We start from the raw sequence: 14,704 nt of genomic DNA on the forward strand, positions 1-14,704 counted from the left end.
GGGATTAAAGGCTCCCGCAGCTTTCTCAATGGTGCCTATATTAAACTTGACTCTTCCTTTTCTTTAGAGACAGGGTCTAATGTGGCACAGGCAGTGTGAAACTTACTTGGCATTTTTATTTTCTTTTGTTCTTGTCATAGATGGATCCTGGGGCTGTATGAATGCTAGCCAAGTGGCACTGAGCTGGGTCTCCAGTCTCAGCCTCAAACGTGTGATTCACCTGCTTCTATCTCCCACAAACATTGCTCTGTAGACCAGGCTGGCCTTGAATTTAAAAGATCCACCCGCCTCTGCCTCCTGAGTGCCGGATTAAAGGTGTGCACCACCACTTCCTGGCTATTAGCAACTATTCAGAGCCTACAGCATATATTTTTTTTTCATGTGCAAAGCTCACGTAACAAATCTGAAAGAAACCTATTTTAAGGGGAAGAGTGACATATAATCAAAAACAGCAACACCGAGAAATGTGCAAAGCCGGACATGGTGGTGTGCTCTGGTAATTCTAGCCCTTGGGAGACTAAGGCAAGAGGATCCTTGGCTGTTCTAGGCCAACCTGGGCTAAGAGTATGACAGTCTGAAAATACAAACAAAACATGAAATATGTTGAAATTTTTACCTTTGACCTTCAGTCTCAGTATCCTAAGCTGACCTTGAACTCTAAGTCCCACTGCCCTCTCTTCCCTAATACAATTAATTAATTACAAACACACCACCTTACCCAGTTTATGTTGCTGTGGGGCTTGAATCTAGGGCCCCTTAAGTGCCAGGCAAGCCCTCCACCAACTGATACTCGCTCAGCTCAGTTTATGTTTAAGATGGGATTTTCTTTCTTAGAAGATTTATTTTCCTTAAATGTATCTATGTTTTGCCTACATGAATCTACGTGCACCGTGCATGTGCCTGGTGTCTGAAGTCAGAAGAGGGCACTGGATGCCCTGGAACCAGTTACAGATGGTTCTAAGCCATCATCATGTGTGTGCTGGGAACTGAATCCAGGTCTTCTCCAAAAGCAGTAAACGCTCTTAAGCACTGAGCCATCATCACAACCTGAGATCTTTTATAGAAAATTTTATTTTTAAATGTGTAAGTATGTGTGCGTGCCCGGGTGTATTTGTATACGCCATGTGCATGCAGGACAGATTGAGAGCATCAGATCCCTTAGAACTGGAGTTAAAGACAGTTGTGAGTTGTCCAGTTTGGGAGTTTGGGATGAACCTGGGTCCTCTGCAAGAGCAGCTAGTACTCTCAACCATGGTCAGAAATAAGGAGCAGCCTATATAGTATAGGCTAGCCCTCAACAGCTAGACTGCAGCAATTCTTGCCTGAGTTTATCCTCCCAAGTGGTGCGATTACAATATGAACAAACATGCCAAGCCAGATCATCATTCAAAACCCTCTTCTTCCTCAGTGCTAAAAAAACACCCCAATGCCTTGCAAGGCTAAGCAAGTGCCCTACCACCAAGCTTCTGTGCTTCCCAACCCCAGCCTCACATTTTAATTTTATTTTTAGAAATAGGGTCTATATAGCCATGACTATCCTAGAACTCTATACAGACCAGGCTGGCCTCAAACCCACAGAGATCTGCCAGGCTCTGACTTCTGAGTCCTGGGATTAAAAGCATGCACCACCAGGCCTACCTCATAGATTTTTTGTTTTGTTTGTTTTGCTATCCTAGAACTCACTCTGTAGACCATGCTGGCCTCAAACTCAGAGATCTGGCTGCCTCTGCCTCCCAATTGCTCGGATTAACGGCGCATTCCACCACGGCCTGGCTCTAGCCTCACATGTATGCACGACAAATCATGCAGACGGTGATTATATAAGTTACAGTCTGAGACTCTAGCTGGGCAGTTTTTCACCTATTTTTAAGACTTTTCGCTTTCTCCTTCCACCATTCAGGTCCTGGGTATTCGATTTGCTCGGCAAGGCTTGGAAGCGAGTGCCCTCATCCACTGAGCTGTGTCACCAGCCCTTCCTTACCTTTTCATACGCTCCTGTTCGGTAGTGTCCAAAGCTCTCAGGGTTCGGGCATAAAGGACAACGATGTCACTGTGCTTGGCTTTCTTGTTGCACTAAAGAGTCCAATGAGACACAATCAATATGGTTCTAGGAATTCTGACTTAATACAGAATCCTCGTTTATGGCCCTTACCTGAGGACATTTTCGTGTTTGTCCTTTGAGCCACTTGGAAATGCATCTATATCCAAAGAGGTGGCCACAGCGCAACGCTGAGAGCCGGTGGTCCCCAGCACTGGTCCACTGCTCCAAACATATTGCGCAAGTTTCCCCTTCTTCATCCTCCACCGAAATTACATCTTTGGGCTTCTGGGGAGACTGCTGGATGGAGGGTGAAAAGTAAGTACTTAAATATATATGAACCTAATGAAGAGCTGCAAAGAATATACAACACCTACCAGATACATGTCATCTGACAAAGCATACATTTGTATACTGTATGTAACATCTGCTTCTGGGGGTGAGGTGGAACCTGAGACATTCTAAGCATATCTTCTACCACCAAGCTACATGCCAGCAATACTGGTTTTTTTTTTTTTTTTTTTTTTTTCTTTCCTTTCTTGCTGTTGTTGAGAAAAGGTCTGAATACAGAACCATACTGGCTTCAAATCAGACTCTCTCGACTTGAGTGCTGGGGTTGCAAGCATGCACCACCACACCCCGCATGGCTTTTGTTTTTTTTCATTCATTCATTCATTCATTCATTCATTCATTTCACAACTTTTTTTTTTCAAGACAGGGTTTCTCTGTGTAGTCCTGGCTATCCTGGAACTCACTCTGTAGACCAGGCTGGCCTCGAACTCAGAAATCCGCCTGCCTCTGCCTCCTAAGTGCTGGGATTAAAGGCATGCACCACCACCGCCCAGCCATTCATTTCATGCAGGGCTAAAAAGACAACTTTCAGGGGTTGGTTCTCTGTTTACCAAGTGGGCCCCTCAGAGTGCCTTCCTTTACCAGTAGAAGAGCTACCTCTCTGATCTACTAATTTTGATTTTACAAAATTCTTTGATTCTTCTTCTTTTCCAAAGCTTTCCGGTTTAACCAGAATCCTCATGTAAAAGCCTCAACTTACATTTAAAAGGATGTTTAAATTGGATGTGGAGGCATATGCTTGCAATCCTGGAGCTTAGTAGGCTAAGGACAGAGGATCCTGAGTTAAAAGCCAAACTAACTTCAGTTAAGATCTTTTAACAATGGGAGGCAGAGGCAGGTGGATTTCTGAGTTCGAGGCCAGCCTGGTCTACAGAGTGAGTTCCAGGACTACACAGAGAAACCCTGTCTGAAAGAAAAAACAAAAACAAAAACAAACAAACAAAAAACAAAAAACAAAAAAAAACAAAACAAGACAAATGGTGGGGGGGGGGAGAGACAACATTGGTGTTAGGTTACCTCTTTAGGGGCTGCGTCACCTCCTGTGACAGATGCAGCTTCTTGGTCTGTTGAGATAACTCCTTGTTCTATCAAGTTGCATCCAGAAATGGTAGCAGGGACAATGTATAAAAGACACAAGTTAGCTATGAGACACTTGCAGGAGAGAGCCTCACTGTAGCTACCCAGTCTGAATCCACGGTATTTATAGTATTCTCCAAAAGAGGATGCCGATTCCACCTATTTAACGTCGGTTATTTACTTATTTTGGACATTTCCTGAGTAGACAAAACCCACAAGTATCCAGCCCTCAATTTAAAAAGCAACTCAGGTGTTAGAGAGAAAGCGATGGCTTTGTGGTTTAGAGCCCTGGTTGTTTTTGCTCATAGCCATCCTAACTTCAGTTCCAGGGAACATGACACCCTCTTGGGTAGCAGGCATACAAGCAGTACACCCATATACAGATAACACATTTATACAATATTAATCTAAAGAATACAAAAACTCAAAGTCTAAGCCCTCCCCCACTGTTTTTGTGTATATTCAAATACCAGACAAACCTGAAAGAGTCAATACACTTGTCAATACCACCGAGGACTTTTTTTCCCCAGTGTAAACAACTGTTTCATTAACCCACCTTGAAAAATTAATAGTAACTTGTTAACATCATCTAATAATAGGTAAGCTAGTTTATATTACAGTTGTTCTGTACAACAGACTAATTCTTGTCCTTTTCACTGTAGTTTTACAAACTTCTTCCAAACTCACTTCCTTTCCCTCTTTGCTACTGACGTGGAAAACTTCCTAAAATGTCCTACATCTTGGATCTGGCTGATGATTTACCCACCGTACCACTTAACTTTTACATGAGTTTGGCCTTGCTTGACACTGGGAGCGGCAGAGCCACCACCACATCCCAGTTCAACATGGCTGTGGGAACCAAGCGGAGTGGCAAACATTTTTAATGTCCCACCACTTAGGAAAACAAGCAGGAGCCGGGCGGTGGTGGCCTTTAATCCCAGCACTTGGGAGGCAGAGGCAGGTGGATTTCTGAGTTCAAGGCTAGCCTGGTCTACAGAGTGAGTTCCAGGACAGCCAGGGCTACACAGAGAAACCCTGTCTCAAAAAACAAACAAACAAAAAAACAACAACAACAAAAAAGGAAAACAAGCAGGATCACTTGAACCTCAATTTGAGACTAGCCTTGTCAACATGAGAAATACCTCGTCTACAAATGAAACACTCTTATTACTTCAGTAAGATTCTGTATGTTCACTCTCATTTCCACTTGGACTTGCAGGTCTAACCAGCATCTAACCAGCATCTAAACAGTCCTTTCCGATGTTTCTAGATGCCAAGGTTTTTCCTTATTCAAGCCTTGCTTTCATTACCCAGGCTCTGCTCTAACAGCAGAACGGCCTTGTCCTTTTTAGTATGCCGTTGTGTGCGTACAATACACGAGGCCAGCTCAGTCTTGGCACTGCCCCTAAGAAGCCATCTACCTCCTTATCTTGTCTGTCCTCCTTCTCTGGAGATAGTCTCTAACTAAGAGACTGGCCTTGAACTTGTGAGCTTCCCGTCCATCCTCTTCAGCAAGTGACTACCGGCACGTGTAAACTACAACTAGCCCATTTTATATACTAACCCTATTCACCTGTCAATTACTCTCTTTCTTAGTATAAAGAATGGATCCAACCAATTTCAATGTTTTTCAGTTCACTACCCAGTTGTAACCACAATATTCAAATCATTAAAAAAAAAAGTTGTAACCACAATATTCAAGTCGTTTTTAAAAAATTAATAAATAAAAGTTCTTTATCTTTAGGATTTGAAAGTATCAAGAGAAAAAAGCCTGTATCTGATGAGATGCTCCCTTTTCTGGTTTTGTTTCAAGGCAGGGTCTCACTAGTAGCCCAGGCTGTCCTGGAACTCACTCTGTAGACCAAGCAGGCCCCTTGAAGTCAGAGATCGCCTGCCTCAGCATCTCAAGTACTGGGATTAAAGGTGTGCATGAATCCTAACAGTTTAGAGCCCACTTAGGGTCTTTGCAAAAATATATCTGCTCACCTCTATCTCCAAACGGCTAGGATTAAAGGCACAAAGCATTATGCTCAGCTTAAATATATAATTTTATTTGCAGTCATAAAATGGCGGTATCTCTCTTATTAGTGCTACAATTACCAGCTAGATAATTTTTTTGCTACTTAAAAACAAAATTAGGACCTAAAAAATGACTCAGCAGTTAAGAGTGTATGCTTCTCCCGCAGAGGACCAGGGTTCAGTTCCCAGCAGCCACAGGGTGACTCACACCCATCTATGTAACTCTAGTCCCAGAGAATACAATGTCCTCTTCCAAATTCTTTGGCCACAGGCATACAGGCAAAACACTCATAAACATAAAACAATAAAAAAATTTTAAAAGTCTAAATATGTTTTCTAAAGTAAAAAGGTACTGATACCGAAAGAACACAGTCTGTGTATCAGTGGGTTTTTAATTTCATCAAGACATCTACTTTAGTGGTCTCTGTTTACCAACTGCTAAATAAAACCCATTTACATAATGCCTAACACTACACTAAGCCTAGAAAGTCACAGCTCAGACCCCCGAACTTTTTTTCTTTTGAGACAGTCTCACTATGTAGCCCAAGCTGACCCTGCATTCACATCCCCTCCAAATGATGGCACGACAGACATGTGTGCCAACAACATAGGCACACAGAACTTTTAAATATACAACCTACTCTCTCAAGTGTACTAAGTGACTACGGCAATGCTATCTTGTCCTGACTCGAGTTTGTGCTTTTTGGCCACACGTCCACCTTGGCAACACTTTTGGGACTGTCCATTATCCTGACCACGGCTCTGATATAGTAACAAAATAATTACATGTTTGTGCAAGCTAAAACATAAAACTAAAACAACCAGAGGAAGCCTACATCAACAACCGTTGTCTTGTATCTGGAAAACACTGCTAAGTTCTGTAAGAAAGAGATGTTACAAGGCTACTCCAGCCCCTTCTAACACTGAGATAATGTGCTTTTTTCTTTTTACTTTAAAATGATGTACCCCCGAACTTTGGCATCGAGATCTATTTTGGAGATGGTAGCCTACTTTTGGTCTGGCCATTGTTAAAGGACTCTTACATTCATAACTGACTTCATTAGTGTGGTTGTTGGTAACTATCTCAGGCCGATCACTTCAGAATAAAAAAACAAAAAGGGAATGGCATGTGCCGTTACACAAGGACTCACTTGTTGGAACACAAATCACAATAAAATTATGAGCCAGATCAGAGTCTTTTAATTAACATCACCATAGCCAGTGAAATTTATCTACGCTTTACAGATTTTAGTTTTGTCAGTACAAACCTGGATGAAATACAGACCTGGAATGTCAGCTTCGGGTTCTTCTACCTGGACAGGCTCTTCTACCTCTTCATCCTCTGCAGAGCTGCTGTTGTCAGAGTCAGTACCTAATGGCTCTGAATCACGAGCACGGGCTGGTGGGTAAGGCTGAGACCTGCTTACCTGAAAGTAGGTATATACTGGTGCTCTCAACCTGTATGTGTATAGACACAAAAGAATTATGGCACAATGGACCATCCATGCAAGAACAATCTATGATAGTGTCAAAGAGACTCCTAGTTAGTTCAATCTATTTCCAGGCTGTTAAATGCTTCCACTGAAAGCTGAGTGAATGAATACCAACAGATTATAGGACAGGAGAGATGGCTCAACGGATAACAGCACCTGTGCTTACAGAGGACCTGGTTTGGTTCCCAGCACCCACTATCTGTAACTCCAGTTTAGGAGATCTGATGCCTCTCCTGGCTTTGATGGGCACTAGGCATACAGGTGGTATGAATACACACTCACAGGCAAACACTTGTGTACTTAGAAACAAATATAACTGAGCTAGAGAGATGGCTTAGTGGCTAAGATACGTAATTGGCCTTCCAGAGCAGAGAAGCAGGGCTCAGTTCCCTGCCACCACACCGAGGCTCACAATCACCTATAACTAGTTCTAGGGGATCCAATACCTCTGGCTTCCTTGGGTACTTGAACTCTCATGCACACACCTAAACACAGACCTCCACATAGACACACAATGTGAAATAAAAATAAATTACACACATACACAACTTAAAAGAAAATACCAGATAAGGCAAATACTAGTTAAATATCGTCCTTTTTCCATTCAATTAGAGGGTCTTTTAGGAAAACAGGCCTTGTATTTCAACAGCACTGAGCTCCCCATGGTGGCTGTACAACAGACTGTTTTCAAGGATACCATGGGCCTGAACAAAGGACCCAGAATAAGGAACACTACAAAACGCACCAAGAGTCGCTTGCTATTCTTTACAGCCACGCCCTAGATTACTACAGGCCTTTGGCTAATTCTTAGTTATGAAAACTTGATTGAAATTTTACTCCTTTACTACTCTAAGGAGAAATTTTCCCATCGTCCTAGTCTGCTTTCTTCTTTTTTTTTTTTTAAATGTTTCCTTTGTGTAGCCCTGGCTGCCCTGGAACAAGATAAACTGGCCTTGAATTAACAGAAGGATCCTTCAGGCTCTGTCTCCCAAGTGCTGGGTAGCACGTGTCACCACAGCCTGGCATATTCTGCTATTTTTGGTAAAGTGCTAGCATGCATAAGGTCCAGAGGTCCCGGGTTGGATCTCTGGCTCCAACCCTAAAGAATCTAAGAACATTTTGCGTCCTCCCATCCCCTTTTCTTTGAAACAACATGGTCTCACTGAGTAGCCCCAAATAGGTTGGCCTTGAACTCAAGAGGTCTGCCTGCCTCTGCCTCCCAAGTGCTGGTATCAAAAGCAAGCATCACCATATCCAGTTTTCCTCCTTTCTAGTCTCAATGAGTCCTGGTTGGCCTCTAACTTGCTATGTAGCCAAGGATGACCTTGAGGTTTTATCCTTACTGATCTACTTTTCCAGAGCTAGGATTAACGGTACACACCACCATTCCCAACAATTCAGTGTTGCTGGGAGTCAAATCCAGGACGTATTGCATAGCAGGGAAACTCTACCAAGCTGGCTATAGCTCCTTAGCTAGGGGTTTCTTAAAACTAAAGAAATCTTTTTTACCTGTTCCTTAGTTCTTTTGTTTTAAGATGTGATATCCTCATTATGTAGATCAGGCTAGCCTCCACCTCCCAGGTGTGGGATTAAAAGAATGCACCACACCTGGCTGGCCCCTTAACAGTTTTTTCCTTTTTAAATGTGTATAGCATTTTGCCTGAAAATATCTCGGTTTACCACCCGAATGCAGTACAAAAGGGCAGAAGAAGGTTATCAGATCCTTTGGAACTGGGGTTAGAGATGGTTGTTATCTGTCATGTGAGTACTAGGAATTTAACCCCGTTTCTCTGGAAGAGCGGCCAGTGGTCTTAAGTGCTGAGCCATCTCTTCAGGCCCCATATTCTGCTTTTCTTTGCCATCTGCAGTGCTAGTCTTCTTGAGCTTTGTGATGACAGGTGCTCTGGTCTCTCCTGCTCATCAATATGTCTAGGGTAAAATTCAGATTTACATACTAGAGTTAGGATGTTTGATGAGTGGAAGATGACTCTGGCTGCTGGAATCAAGAAGGAGGCAGTCTGTGACTTTGGCCAAAGGGTCTGTTGTAAAGAAAAGCTCGATAATTTCCCCAACTTTGACCTTCTGGTCTAAGGCAAAAGCTGCTCCAGGTGAGTCGACAGCAAACGTTATTGAGAGAAATTTGTCTAAATTTCAGAAAATTCAGAAGCCGGCCGGCACGGTGGCTTATACATGTCTGATTTCAGCACTCAGGAAGTAGAAACAAGAGGGATGTTATTACCAGGCCAGCTGGAGCTGCAGAGTAAGATTTTATTTCATTGGAAAAAAACAAAACACCAAAGCCAAAACAGTGAAAAAAACTCTGCCCAGTGCTGGTGAGCAAACCAATTACCTGAGACTGGCTGGTAGGACAGAACCAGATCCAGCAGACTGTCTGTTAACCTCTAATTACATGCTGCGGCCAGAAGTGTGCTCACACACATACGCACAAATAAGTACATATAAAAAACAAAACAAACAACCAACCCCCCCCCCAAAAAAAACAAAACAAAAAAACCCCCCTAGTTTTCAAACAAAGAACAAAAAATATAGCTCAGAAGTCTGAAGCAACCAGTCCTGGGAAAATTCACAGTTATACAAATTTAGTGTCGAATTTGCTTCTTTAAACACATTATCAGGGAAAAGTATCATATTTATCTTGTTCCAGAATCAACATTCTTTCAACATTGTACAACATTTATTCTATGAGCCACCACACCAAAACTAAATTAAAGATTATTATTTTCGAGACGGGAGTTGTGTAGACAGTGCTATCTTCAAACTCACAGATTATCTGCTTGCCAAGCGCTAGGATTAAAGGCATGCACCATCACACACAGCATTAGGGAAAAACAAAACAAACAAAAAACAAAACAAAACCAAAAACCTTAAAAGGTGAAGGCATATACCATGGCTGGGAAGATGGATGGCTCAGGGGTAAATCACCTGCCATCCAAACACAGGGACCAGAGTCCAGAAACCCAGAACAATGTGTAAACATAGGAGGGCCACCTATAACTCAGGAAGATAAGAGATCCCCTGAGCAAACAAGCTAGCTAGCCTAGTCTTATGGAAGAGTTCTAGGTTTAACTGAGACTCTGCCTAAACACCCCCGCATACACAGGCATGCACACAGCTCATACGTATTTGAAAAAAATTTAACGGAAAGATAAAGAGGCCAACCATCAATAGACAATGCTACCGACAAACTTGCCTCTAGTATTCAAGGAACACCACTGAAACCCATCTCAGTTCTAAATGAAGTGAACAAGGCAAGCACTAACTATATCTGACCTACCAGGACGTGGCAATTCTGAAAAGTTAACTTTGGTGGCAATGGGGGTGTGACCAGAATCTGAGCTTCATACCTCAGGGTGGCATCAATCACTTAACTTATATTTTACCTGGCATTGTCTAGCCTCTGAGACCCTCCAGCTCTCGCCCTCATAGTGGGTCCCGTTCTTCTCCTCGTTCTAATCGGCCCGGCACTCCCCGCCCTGCGTTCTGAATGTGAAGGTCTCAGCAACTCCAGCATGTTATGAAGCCTCTGCAGCCCACTGATGAAGTAGTTCATTGAGACTGCTGTAGCGGCTCCGACAGTACGGTTAGCATCAGGTCCTTCACTACGCTCCTCCGAAGTTCCAGGATTGACAATCTCCATATTTTCTTCGGAGGGCTGTACTTCCTCCGTGGATGCTGGTGGCACAGGCTGTAGAGTGGGCAGTTCACCTTGGCTGCTGGCCACTTCAGCAGGGGCAGGCTCAACAAGTGCTTCACCTTGGCTATTGACCAGTTCAGCAGGGACAGGCTGGAGAAGAGGTGCCCCATGGCTGACGACTTCAGTTGGAGGAGCTTGTTCTACTGGTACCTGAAGATCACAGTTCATTGCTTCCTGAGCCATCACTGGGGATATAGTATTGTAAAGAACATTAGTAAAACAGGTTTTAAAAAATGTTATATAGTTGATACAAGTCTTTCAGAATTTCTGTTTAAGATCTTTTATTAGCAAAACAAGGGTTAAAAAAGAAATCCTAAAAGTTAGAAAGAAATGTTTTGGCAACCAACTCTGAAGTGTGGAGGATCACCATGAATTCAAGGCCAGCCTGGGCTACACAGTAAGTTATGGGCAAGCCTGGGCTAAAGAGTAAGATTCTATATCTAAAACCAAACCAAATACAACCATTTTTCTTTAATCACAGTTCCAAAATAAAAAGGTCAAAATAATAAGGAAGCTTAACTATTGGATCTAAAAGTAATCTCCCAGAAACCCAGCAATCTTGTCTCAACCAACATATAGACACCAAAAACAAATATACCACTGTATGTAACGGGTAATATTAATCTTTCATAGCATCAAAAGTGACAAAGGATAAACAGAAATGCCACTTTTTGGTAATGTGGTGCCGGGGGGACTGAATGCAGAGCCTTTGCACACACTATGCATATGGCCTCCCACCCATCTGCTTTCAGCCAAGCCACAGAAGACATTCTCACAAGCAGACATGTTTGCATTTGCAAGATAAAATTTAAATGTGAGGAAAAAAAAAGTGACACCAGCTTAGTTCTAGTCTAGCATACACATACACAAGACATTTGGATTTATCTGGGCACATATGCAATTGCATCAAAGCCAAGAGTGTTGGGCTTGATGACATAATGTAATCCTAGACCCAGGCAGAGGCAGGAGAATGGCGAACTGCACTCACCTAAACTACAAACACAGGTTTCCAAACACAGCCTGAGCTAAATAGTTAAATAGAAATAAATTTAATTAACTAAAAAATAAAGCCTAAGACTCGTTACACCTGAGTGACAAATGCAAAGAAAGAAAACTTTTTTTTTCTTATTCAAATTTTCAGCTTTGGTTCAGTATTTTAAAATAAAACTGCCTCCCATGGCCATGTCTAGAGAACAAACAGTTCTGATTTCAACGGGAAGGGAACGCAGTGAAGTCCACACAGCATCGACTTTCAGAGCTGGTGCTAAATAATACTGATTGTATCCTCTACTTCTCAAAATCACAAGGAAAAAAGGTCCAAATGATAAACCCAAAGCTACACTCGAGAACATACCAGGAGCTGTTCACAACTAAACTTCCAGAAAAGAATCTATCAATTTTAAATTTTCATGCAAAAAAGGTAATATGTTTTAAAAATTAAGTTTTTCACTACTCAAAAACATGTAAGCTGATGCTTTTAATATGGCTCTAAGGTTTAAAGACATCCTCACAAGAATTATCTTTTTTAAAAAGGCCCTGCCGATGCATAGTGTCTCAAAACTATAATTCCATCATTAGAGAGAGACAAATTTGAAAACAGTCCGGGTTCCAGAGAGAGATTTTCACAAACATGCCTAAGTTATATCTATATGCACTCTAGGGGCACACAACTGCCCACTCTGAACACAACTTCTTACAGGCTGCTATTTAAAGTTTACAACTAAGTCAGTTCCTCAATCACAAAAACAATGAACACATTTCCCAAATCCCGGGCTCGTGTTCATTTGAGCCCTTCTTTAAAGTCACACAAACGCTAGTCCGATGGCCACGAAAAGTCTGCCACTTTGGCTAAGTTTTGGTTTTGATAAACACAGAAGGCGGGAGCGACGGCTCCCCCAACAAACAGGACGCTGGGAGCCCGCGGGGATTCAGTCCGACCTGGGTTCACATCCAGGTTCTCCGTGTTAGCGGCTGCAGAACCAGTTTCCCAACCTGTCTGTTTAAGCCTGTTTCACCGCAGGAAGAAGATGATGAAAACGCTCAGGTCGTAGTTCCGCTGCTGGGGTGGTGGTGACAAAAGTTAAGCTCTGTTAAACAGAGCAACAAGGGTCAACTGGGGCTCGACCCGCGCGGGAAGCACCTGGAGAACTGCTCCGTATAGGCTTCGCAATCGGCGCAAGCCGAACCCCGCTTCAGCTCCTCACGATCCCCGCTTTTCCTCAGGAAGGAGGAAAGAAGAAGGTCGAGGTCCTCAGCCCCCACCGAAGACCTCCGGGTTCCAGCGCGCCCTCAGCCGACCTCACCGGGCCCCGCGACCAGCGCAGAGCAAGGGAAGACAAACCCGCATCCAGAGCCCCCAAGCCGGAGAAGTAGGGACCAGCCTCACCTGCGGGGTCCCAGTCGGACGCCCCGTCCACGACCTCGGCCGTCGTTACCGCGCATAACCTACCGCGCACCCAGCCGTGCCCAGCAACTCTTCCAAACCCGCAGGCGCCCCGCTCGAGCCGTGGCTCAGCGAGCTCCTATTGGCCAGCCACCACAGACGGCGACCAATATCTTCTCTTCTTCTTCCATCGGTCGCTGCTGGCTGAAATAGTGGCGCCCTCATTGGCCAGTCCTAGATACATTTCTGGGCGAGAACCTCCGACGTAAGGCGCCTCCCGCAATTGGTAGATATCCGGAATCCGCCATCTCGCGCCCTTTCATTTGAACTGTCCGGCGTCCGGCGGGAAGAAGTCCAGAGGAAGAGTGTTTTTTTTTTCCTCCTGAGAGTGAAAATGTTAAAAGTGACTTCCCCTGCTTCTTCCTAAGGTTTTGTTAAAGAGTTTATCAATGATTTAAAAATGTCCCCAGAATTCCGGAGCCTATAAGAGCCATGTATATTCTCTTATAAAGTTGAGCAACTTACCTGCAATGGTCAAAAAAAAATTTTTTTTTTTTTTTTTTTTTAAATTGCACAATGTTGGGCTGGAGACAACCGTGGCTTCTGACTGCTCTTTCAGATGTCCTGAGTTCAATTCCCAGCAACCACATGATGGCTCACAACCATCTGTAATGGGATCTGATGCCACTCTTCTGGTGTGTCTGAAGACAGCTACAGTGTGCTCATATAAATAAAATAATTAAGTCTGTTTAAAAAAAAATTGCACAATGTCTTCAACTTGAAACTAGTAAATTGCTTGGAAGTATAAATTGTCACATAAGATTTTCCAAACACGTTTCTGAAGAAAGTAATCTTTTTTTTTTTAAGTAATCTTATAGATTTTTAAAAACCTTAGCACAGTGCTAGAGGGATGGCTCAGCGGTTAAGAGCACTGACTGCTCTTCCAAAAGATCCTGAGTTCAATTCCCAGCAACCACACAGGCAGCTCATCCGTAGTGGGATCTGATGCCCTCTTCTAGTGTGACAGTGTACTCATATGCAAAATAAATAAAGAAAACAGCACAGACTATTGACAAACTTTTATTTATTCTGCAGCCATTTTTTTTTTAGTGAAATTGATATTGAAGGGCAATATAAATAATTGAAGGAGACCTTTCTATTTTTTTCTCCTCTAAACCTATACCAAGGCCAATACCAACTATTTATTTAATCATTTATTTTTATTTTTGTGTATATTGGTGTTTGGTTGAATGTCTGTGCTCCTGTGCATGCAGGGCCCACGGAGAGCAGAATGGAACCTGGGTACTAGCAGCCAGTGTTCTATCTCCAAGCCACTTCTCCAACTCCCCGTGTACCAACATTTATACTTTGCCTTTTCTTGCTATCAGAACAAACTGCTGCTGGTGTACAGAGTGGCTAAGATAAGGAGAAAGGATTTTTTTTTTTTAATGTGCACAGATAGTTTATGGACCAGGAAGAAAAATCTTGAATGGTTCTCACTGTTATTTCATAAGTACAGCATGCTTTGTGCAGCTAATTACACAATGCAAGGAAGCAAACAGAAAAATTGACTGTAGCCACAGAAGTCTTTATTACCTTTATGTAAAATATTTAAATATAGATAAGAA

General features: G+C 42.9%; 1 protein-coding gene across 2 annotated transcripts in view; it reads right to left on the reverse strand.

Annotated features, from left to right (window-relative positions):
• The window catches only part of Rfwd3 (ring finger and WD repeat domain 3), a 29,087-nt gene extending 15,880 nt beyond the window's left edge, over positions 1-13,207 (reverse strand). Inside the window, exons 1-6 of one of the 2 annotated variants that reach the window (XM_034522847.2) lie at positions 13,080-13,203; positions 10,380-10,878; positions 6,771-6,943; positions 3,407-3,474; positions 2,153-2,338; positions 1,982-2,073 (exon numbers count right to left, since the gene is read on the reverse strand). In XM_034522847.2, the coding sequence (XP_034378738.1) occupies positions 1,982-2,073; positions 2,153-2,338; positions 3,407-3,474; positions 6,771-6,943; positions 10,380-10,876 (1,016 nt within the window). In that variant the 5' untranslated portion in view covers positions 10,877-10,878; positions 13,080-13,203. Of the gene's footprint in view, positions 1-1,981; positions 2,074-2,152; positions 2,339-3,406; positions 3,475-6,770; positions 6,944-10,379; positions 10,879-13,079 lie in introns of both variants that reach the window. The other variant, XM_034522848.2, reaches the window with a different exon arrangement.
• Positions 13,208-14,704: the final 1,497 nt, after the last annotated feature.

Source organism: Arvicanthis niloticus, chromosome 18 (assembly GCF_011762505.2).
Source record: "Arvicanthis niloticus isolate mArvNil1 chromosome 18, mArvNil1.pat.X, whole genome shotgun sequence".
Taxonomy (NCBI): domain Eukaryota; kingdom Metazoa; phylum Chordata; class Mammalia; order Rodentia; family Muridae; genus Arvicanthis; species Arvicanthis niloticus.